The sequence below is a fragment of the Procambarus clarkii genome, chromosome 47 (assembly GCF_040958095.1).
Source record: "Procambarus clarkii isolate CNS0578487 chromosome 47, FALCON_Pclarkii_2.0, whole genome shotgun sequence".
Taxonomy (NCBI): domain Eukaryota; kingdom Metazoa; phylum Arthropoda; class Malacostraca; order Decapoda; family Cambaridae; genus Procambarus; species Procambarus clarkii.
Genome location: NC_091196.1, coordinates 28,651,023 through 28,661,022, shown reverse-complemented (window position 1 = coordinate 28,661,022; position 10,000 = coordinate 28,651,023). Strand labels below are relative to the sequence as shown.

General features: G+C 48.6%; 1 protein-coding gene across 1 annotated transcript in view; it reads right to left on the bottom strand.

Annotated features, from left to right (window-relative positions):
• LOC138350900 (MAGE-like protein 2) overlaps window positions 1-10,000 on the bottom strand; it is a 76,313-nt gene that overhangs the window by 54,477 nt on the left and 11,836 nt on the right. Inside the window, exon 3 of the mRNA XM_069302357.1 lies at window positions 2,548-3,222. Within this exon, the coding sequence (XP_069158458.1) occupies window positions 2,548-3,222 (675 nt within the window). The remainder of the gene's footprint in view (window positions 1-2,547; window positions 3,223-10,000) is intronic.

Below are 10,000 nucleotides of genomic sequence, written 5' to 3'. Positions count from 1 at the left end.
GCTTTTTTTGGGGGGGCCTCCTCCACACTGCTCAAGCTCTTCTGTGGGGCTTCCTCCACACTGCTCAAGCTTTTTTGGGGGGGCCTCCTCCACACTGCTCAAGCTTTTTTGGGGGCCTCCTCCACACTGCTCAAGCTTTTAGGGGGCCTCCTCCACACTGCTCAAGCTTTTTGGGGGCCTCCTCCACACTGCTCAAGCTTTTTGGGGGGCCTCCTCCACACTGCTCAAGCTTTTTGGGGGGTCTCCTCCACACTGCTCAAGCTTTTAGGGGGCCTCCTCCACACTGCTCAAGCTTTTAGGGGGCCTCCTCCACACTGCTCAAGCTTTTAGGGGGCCTCCTCCACACTGCTCAAGCTTTTTGGGGGCCTCCTCCACACTGCTCAAGCTTTTTGGGGGCCTCCTCCACACTGCTCAAGCTTTTTGGGGGGCCTCCTCCACACTGCTCAAGCTTTTTGGGGGGCCTCCTCCACACTGCTCAAGCTTTTAGGGGGCCTCCTCCACACTGCTCAAGCTTTTAGGGGGCCTCCTCCACACTGCTCAAGCTTTTAGGGGGCCTCCTCCACACTGCTCAAGCTTTTTGGGGGCGGCCTCCACACTGCTCAAGCTTTCGCGACAGAAGCTTACATAAGCTTGTACCTCAACAAATTTAACACCAGACGCAAATAATCCTGTCTGTACAATTGATCGCATTCCAAACACTGCTGTGTTTTATTATCAGTTTATTTTTGCCTATATCAACAAAATTCCAACGCTCATTTTGAGTGTGACCAACCAGATTATTCGTGCATGCAGAGCGCATAGTCAATGGGAATTAATTAAAAACAAATTATCTGGCGGTGCTGGCTAAGTAATTTCGCCACGGATGGTCGCCAAACACAGCGGGCAACTAGGTCATATTGTGCAACAATGGAAAGTACAAATATATATGTATAAAAAAAATTAATTGTGTCCTCCCCTCGCCATAACGCACGTTAGGGAGGCAGGCAGGCAGGCACGCACGCACGCACTCACACACGCAAGCACTCACGCACGCAATTTACAACTGTGAGGGCGTTCGACAACAGCACAAATGCAAATAGGATCTCGTTGAAAATTCGGCGAGTAAATTCAACACCCTGCAAGCTCCTTATTCACTCTTACCTTTCACCGTGGGCGGCCACGGGGCTCTGATCCCCACCCACACACACCCCACCTCCCGCATCTTCACCTCCCACGTAGTCACTCCTTCACCCGCCCACATATCCACCGTGGGTGTGGTCACGCCTACATCACCCACATTTCCACCGCCCTCTAACACGTTCCCTTAATTAACTCATAACCTTTTCTCCTTACGGCGCAATCGTGAATATCGAGTCCTTAAAAACGGTAAGGAAAAACCTAACGGAGTCTATCCAAGTCATTACCTAACCTAGTCTAACCTAACCTAATCTAACTTAGACTAACCTAAGCAAGTCTAACCTAAACTAAAAGACTAACCTACCCAAATCTAACCTAGCTTAACCTAACCTAACTTTACCTAAATTAGTAACTTACCAAAATCTTCACTACCCTTTCACTCCTTAATTGATCCATTTCATCCTTATCTTCCCTCCATGCTAGGGTGCCCTACACTAAGGGTTAGTATAGGGCACAGTAGTTCCCTTAATTAAGAGCCCTCTTAATCTACCTTAAGGGTAACAATCTCTCCTGGGGAGGGGTAATCGGGCTTCCACTTCCCTCCCCAAAAGCTTCAGCAACCCCTTTGAAACTTACCCTGCCCAATCGAAGTTCATTAGTTCAACGAAGCGTCGAAAATGCGAGGGTTTTAAGCCTCACTAAACCTTGGGAATTTTTGGGTTAAAAGTTTTTGACCAGATCACACACTAGAAAGAAAGGGACGACGACGTTTCGGTCCGTCCTGGACCATTCTCATTGGCTCATCGACTTGAGCCGGTGAGAACAGGACGGACCGAAACGTCGTCGTCCCTTCACTTTCTAGTGTGTGGTCTGGTCAACATATTTCAGCCACGTTATTGTGACTCATCGTCTGCATTTGGGTTAAAAAAAATTATAGTCATTGAAAGAGAGGATTACAATAACGTTAGTGATAACACAGTTCCAAGTCCTTTTCCCGGTGATCCGGCAATGGGTCTACCCTTCCCGATAAAGGGCTTAACCTCACCATCCCTCGCCCCGACGTGTCCGGCTTGGAGGCGGGCGCTATCCGGCTCCCCGTTCCCAAGGCTCACAGCCCGGCTAGTGGTATATTTATTGCAAGTTTACACTGGCTCGTAAATCATAGTAATGGCCGCCCAGAGTGATAACTGGCAATTAATTAGAACATTACCCTGTCTTCCCTTTGTCAATTAGTCTTCTCTTACCTCTCCCTACCTACCTACCTACCTCCCTCCCTAGTCTCCCTCCCCTTGCCTACCTCCTCCCCTTGCCTCTGTCACCTACCACCCTCCCTTACCTCCTCCTCTCACCTCCCTTTTGGATCTCTCTCCCCTGATATCCTCCCTTCCAGACCTCCCTTCTTAACCTCCATTCCTTACCTTCCTAAGTTACCTGCTGATATGGGAGCATCAGCAGCAGCAGCAACAGTAAGAACAGAAATATAAGCAGAGGAACAGTAAGAATAGGAGGATCAGCAACAGCAACCGTAAGAACAGATGGGTCAGCAACATCAACAGTAAGAACAGGAGGGTCAGCAACAGCAACCGTAAGAACAGATGGGTCAGCAACATCAACAGTAAGAACAGGAGGGTCAGCAACATCAACAGTAAGAACAGGAGGGTCAGCAACATCAACAGTAAGAACAGGAGGGTCAGCAACATCAACAGTAAGAACAGGAGGGTCAGCAACATCAACAGTAAGAACAGGAGGGTCAGCAACATCAACAGTAAGAACAGGAGGGTCAGCAACATCAACAGTAAGAACAGGAGGGTCAGCAACATCAACAGTAAGAACAGGAGGGTCAGCAACATCAACAGTAAGAACAGGAGGGTCAGCAACATCACCAGTAAGAACAGGAGGGTCAGCAACATCAACAGTAAGAACAGGAGGGTCAGCAACATCAACAGTAAGAACAGGAGGGTCAGCAACATCAACAGTAAGAACAGGAGGGTCAGCAACATCAACAGTAAGAACAGGAGGGTCAGCAACATCAACAGTAAGAACAGGAGGGTCAGCAACATCAACAGTAAGAACAAGGGAATCAGCAGCAACAACAAGCGAGAGTTCCTGTAGTTTATTCTTCGGAAAATGTTATTCTTCTGCTGCTGCTGCTGCTGCTGCTGCTGCTGCTGCTGCTCTCACAGTTTCTTCTGCTGCTGTTGCTTCTGTTTCAACATGCTGTGTAGCCTCCATGCGGGATTAAGTCTCCTTTCCAGCACGTAAGAGTGCGTGATTCCCCATTCCCGGGGCAAGCCAGTCGTGCATCTCCAAGCTGAAGCACATTTGCACAAGCAGACCCCAATGCAGATTTCTAATTAAATTGTGCAATCAGTCTTCATAGCCAGGCTTATTAGGGCCCAGGTCTCTAGGGAGTTAGAGGGCAGAAACTGAGAGGAGGGAAGCGAGGGTAGAGGCGAGTAGTAGGGGATGGGTGAGAAGCAGAGGTTGGAAGGATGAGAGGGAGGGAGGGAGGGAGAGAGAGACAGAGGGAGGGAGGGAGGGAGAGAGAGAGAGAGACAGAGGGAGGGAGGGAGGGAGGGAGGGAGGGAGAGAGAGACAGAGACAGAGGGAGGGAGGGAGGGAGGGAGGGAGGGAGGGAGAGAGAGACAGAGACAGAGGGAGGGAGGGAGGGAGGGAGGGAGGGAGGGAGGGAGGGAGGGAGGGAGGGAGGGAGGGAGGGAGGGAGGGAGAGAGAGACAGAGAGACAGAGAGACAGAGAGACAGAGAGACAGAGAGACAGAGAGAGAGAGAGAGAGAGAGAGAGAGAGAGAGAGAGAGAGAGAGAGAGAGAGAGAGAGAGAGAGAGAGAGAGAGAGAGAGAGAGAGAGAGAGATGCAGCACTAGCGTGGAGGCCACAAAATGATCCAAGACCTCTCCCAGAAATGAAAAAATTGAAATGCGGGAGAATGACTTGAAAAATAAATCACTATACACTAGACAAAAAATGGAACATGAAGGCCATGATCACGACATACACGATCCTTGGGTTCATTGCCGAAGAGGCCGATGTATTAAATACTAACAACAGAAACAAATGAAATGTCATAAATTGAAAACAGACTCGGAAAAGCCATAGGGGTGCATCCCGTCCTCAGACCAAGTCCATTCCATCCGGCGATCGACCCAAAAGACTCATTCGCCAATTAAAAGCTGATCATCCAAAATAGGAATTTTCTCATATATAAATTAATATTGTGGAAATTAGCAAACTGTACATATTTAGGCAGAGGTTAGGTTACGTTAGGTGTTTAGGTTCTGTTGGTGATTATAAGTGTTTGTAATACGTGGGTGAAGCATTTACAGCGTTGTGGTTCGAACAAAAGTCGTCAGCGAAGTATTTGTTCCGGAAGTGTTCGGACGTCATCAGTTGTGAGTCGTGTACAAACCGTTTATAATTCATAAACAGGGGATTTGGCGGGTACATGGAATGGACTTTGGAATTTAATTATGAGGGCGGGCTGAGGGGTGTCAGACTTGTGAGCAGATTACACGAGTTGGAATAGTTAAAGCTCACTCCTTATAACTCCTTATAACTACTTTATAATGATTACTGCACTCAAGATGCACCTTAAAGACACATTGCATCTGATGAACGGAAGCTGAGAAGGTGAGCCCCAACAGCTGTCGTTGTTTGGTATCATTCCGTCTTCAAGATGTCCTCACAATGCACTTAAAGTTGGGCATGAGACCAACAGTGCAGTCTGTTGGTCTCATGCCCAATGCCCAAAGACCTGAAGGTATCACTATCCTGTGGGACGAGGGTCTTATTACATCACATAGCTGCCTACTGAAAAAAGCCATGTATAGTGCCTCATATAATCTTAGAAAGTCATATACACACACACACACACACACACACACACACTCACTCACTCACTCACTCACTCACTCACTCACTCACTCACACACACACACACACACACACACACACACACACACACACACACACACACACAGGGGCCTCGTAGCCTGGTGGATAACGCGCAGGACTCGTAATTCTGTGGCGCGGGTTCGATTCCCGCACGAGGCAGAAACAAATGGGCAAAGTTTCTTTCACCCTAAGTGCCCCTGTTACCTAGCAGTAAATAGGTACCTGGGAGTTAGTCAGCTGTCACGGGCTGCTTCCTGGGGTGTGTGTGTGTGTGGTGTGGGGAAAAAAAAAATAGTAGTTAGTAAACAGTTGATTGACAGTTGAGAGGCGGGCCGAAAGAGCAAAGCTCAACCCCCGCAAAAACACAACTAGTAAACACACACACACACACACACACACACACACACACACACACACACACACACACACACGTGAGAGCGTATGTCATAACAATGTCTTCGAAGGTGGTAGAGGCCAAAACCTTCAGTAATTTTAAAGCGTTATACGACATAGAATACTGAGAAGACGGGACACCACGAGCGTAGCTCTCATAACTACGCCTAGGTAATTACACTTATGTAATTGCACACACACACACTCACACACAAGGCCTCGCGGCCCTTGTACTGTTAGTACAAGGGCCTGTTAGTACAAGGGACAGTACACGGAGGCTATGGTCCTAAGGACCCGGATTCGATTTCCGGCCGAGGCAGAAACAAATGACTAGTTTCTTTTACCTGATTTGATTAAAATCCCTTCCCGTCCCCCCCAAAAAAAAATCCTATGCCTAGAATACCACACATATATATACTATATTAGGCCTAAGAAAACGTACAGTAGGCCTAGGATTGTCAGGGGAGGTTAGACTATTTCGACCAAATAGTTACTCCCAGTATTTTAGTAGGGCTGGGCTGGGGGGGGGGGAGCAGACCCCATATTTAACCTCCGGGTTTACAAGACTGATGGTGTACCTGGCACAGTCTACCTCAGCCCTAAATCATGTTCGGGAATAAAGTATACTTGTTATACCTGCCTGTTAATTAGCCATAGTGCCACCTAAACGACCCTCGTTAACGACCACTATTGTACAGGTGACAACCCTTTATGTTCAATCCCAAACCACTCCAGATGGATGTGATGTAGTGAAGGATTATTCAGAGGTTGCAATAATATTGTAAGACAAGACCAGATTAAATTCAATGTAGATCCTGTGTGTAATTATTAATCTATGTCTCTGCAACTATATTCGTTTGCCTTGTTCGGGTTGAATGTAGACACAGTAGTCGCTTCTGTATATATTTATTGACCGAGACAACAAGGTATATATCTGGCCAGCCGAGGTCCACCTACTCTTGAGTCTGTGAGGAGAACTGAGGCTACTGGGAGCATCGCTGATGCTCCTCTGTCTGGCATGACGTCAGAGGCCTACTTGCCTGTGATTGGTTACATTTCAACTGACATAGAATTTGAGTATAACAACTATGATAAAGAAGGTTGATGTAATTGAATGGTCAGTGGTTAGTTAGACCTAGAGAATTAAAAACTTGAACAAAAAATATTAAAGACAGAGGAGAGTTCTTCCTCGGAGACGAAGCTAACAACCATTAGCTGTAATTAAGGGTCGTTACTCTGTATTTCCTTAATAGCTACTGGCATAATATCTTCCAATGACATTTTGTTTTACTTCTCTTTTCATAAGACACATTATTTTTTTTTTTTTTTTACAAGTTACACTGGCGGAGTCCTCGCGTTAGGTTGCCTTCTTAGGAAGACGAGCGTGGGTAAATAATTTGATGAATCACGACGTAACCGCCATTGAGGCGAACAGCACGGAACGTTGCGTAAGTACTTACGAATACACTTGATGAATCGAGTCCCAGGATGATGAATACACTAACCAAAGCTTCATTACACCCAGGACCATAGTCTACAATACTCCCATGGTAGCTTGTTCGACTTGAGAATGGTACAGGACGGACCGAAACGTCGTCGTCCCTTCACATTCTAGTGTGTGGTCTGGTCAACATATTTTAGGCACGTTATTGTGACTCATCGCCTGCTCCCACGGTACACACCCTGGACCATAGTCTACAACCCTCCCATGGTACACACCCTGGACCACAGTCTACAACACTCCCATGGTACATACCCTGGACCATAGTCTACAACACTCCCATGGTACACACCCTGGACCATAGTCTACAACACTCCCATGGTACACACCCTGGACCACAGTCTACAACACTCCCATGGTACATACCCTGGACCATAGTCTACAACACTCCCATGGTACACACCCTGGACCATAGTCTACAACACTCCCATGGTACACACCCTGGACCACAGTCTACAACACTCCCATGGTACACACCCTGGACCATAGTCTACAACACTCCCATGGTACACACCCTGGACCATAGTCTACAACACTCCTATGGTACACACCCTGGACCATAGTCTACAACACTCCCATGGTACACACCCTGGACCATAGTCTACAACCCTCCCATGGTACACACCCTGGACCATAGTCTACAACACTCCCATGGTACACACCCTGGACCACAGTCTACAACACTCCCATGGTACACACCCTGGACCACAGTCTACAACACTCCCATGGTACACACCCTGGACCACAGTCTACAACACTCCCATGGTACACACCCTGGACCACAGTCTACAACCCTCCCATGGTACACACCCTGGACCACAGTCTACAACACTCCCATGGTACACACCCTGGACCACAGTCTACAACCCTCCCATGGTACACACCCTGGACCATAGTCTACAACACTCCTATGGTACACACCCTGGACCATAGTCTACAACACTCCCATGGTACACACCCTGGACCATAGTCTACAACCCTCCCATGGTACACACCCTGGACCATAGTCTACAACACTCCCATGGTACACACCCTGGACCATAGTCTACAACACTCCCATGGTACACACCCTGGACCATAGTCTACAACCCTCCCATGGTACACACCCTGGACCCAGGGAGCACTCCCAGGAGCGGTAACGTAACGCCCTGCTCCTCCTGTTACACTAACGAACAAGCTACCGAAGACCTCATCCCTCCTCGGCCTCAATGCACGAAATACAACACCCGGGGCGCTGGGATTTACAATTACAACCGCCAGCAACACAAGCACGAATATACCATATCCATCAGCCATACATCCGGGACGTGTGAGGCCTCCACACTATAGGACTATAGCTTGTGCAGTTCTGTGGTCGCTTTACTCTACAGAATAGACCTATAGACTATAGAGCCCACTGACAAATTGGGGGACTCGGGTGATATATCAGGTGGTTATAGGGGCTCAAACAAGAGGGTGTAAACAGGAGGAGACTGTCGGAATAGGTCTGAACCAGCAGGAATAGGGTATTCGAGCTGATGGAGAAATCTCGGATATAGTAGGGGTGAATTAGGGGACGTCCCTCCTTCCCCCTCACCCCATACCTACGACCCTGTCTCCCCTACTGTAAGCCTGGACACCTGTCACCCCCACTTGTAGGTAAAGTCCTCTCCCTGTGAGTAACCTATGGACGCTGGCGTTGGTCACCTTCAACCCGTCAATAATCTGTCCTCGTGACTACGTCCTCATGTTGACAGTGGTGGACAGCCGTACGGAGCCTCCAGGTAACGCAGTGACGGGGAAACGGAAGCCTGTTCATAATTACTTCACATTTAATTGATGTTTAACACTTGTCTATTCAGTGTATGGAAGTTCTTTGTTCGCATTTCAGACAGGAAATAGCAATTAGTTTTTCTGTCAATGTTAATGTAATCCCGGTATTGGAGACGTGAGAACAAGCTATCATCATAATATTTGTTAGTTTAATGATTTTTCTATAGTTCGCTGTTCGTCCTGGTGGGTAGGGCACAGCCCCTCTCGTCTAGGCGGGTATAGGGCACAGACCCGCTCGTCCAGGTGGGTATAGGGTATAGACCCGCTCGTTCAGGTGGGTATAGGGCATAGACCCGCTCGTTCAGGTGGGTATAGGGCATAGACCCGCTCGTTCAGGTGGGTATAGGGCATAGACCCGCTCGTTCAGGTGGGTATAGGGTATAGACCCGCTCGTTCAGGTGGGTATAGGGCACAGACCCGCTCGCCCAGGTGGGTAGGACGCAACTCAGCTTGCACAGGGTGTTGGTAGGGTTTATGGGAAATGGGTTGGTGGGCGTGGGTGGTGACTGGTCCTGTTAGTAAGTGGCTGCTTAATTGGGTGGGCGGGAAGTATGAATGGGTATAAGTGGCAGTGTGGGTGGAGAGTAGGGATGATTGTGTGACTGTGTGGGCAGAAGTGGGAGTGAGTAGGCAGCGGTGTGGAAGGTGAGTGTGAGACTGTGTAAGCGGGGATTGTGGTGAGTGTGGGTGACTGTTTGGCCTTGGAATCGGGGGGTGAGTGGGGGCAGAGAGGGCTACCCCTTCAGGTGGGAACTAAAAATCTTGCTACGCTCTGTTTGGCATCAGGTCGACCGGGTCCTGCTCCGTGACTCCCAACTTGTTCGTTAAACTTGTATTGTATTCAGAATATAATAACTTCAGTGTCTTATTAGTTGCTCAATCCGCATTTGCCCGCGGGGGAAAAAAAATTATTTCTGGTTAAGAAATATATTCTTTTGTTCACTTGCAAGACCTGTCGGCACATGCTGGGGAGATAATTTTATTTATTTGAGCAAATTCGGAAGATATTCATGATTAGATGATTTGTTTTTAACACAGCTCCCCAATTTGTCCAGCTGCGTTCGGACAGTCCGGTGCCTTCTGTCGCCCTGGTGCCTCCTGTCTCTCCGGTGCCTCCTGTCTCTCCGGTGCCTCCTGTCTCTCCGGTGCCTCCTGTCTCTCCGGTGCCTCCTGTCTCTCTGGTGCCGCCTGTCTCTCCGGTGCCTCCTGTCTCTCCGGTGCCGCCTGTCTCTCCGGTGCCTCCTGTCTCTCCGGTGCCTCCTGTCTCT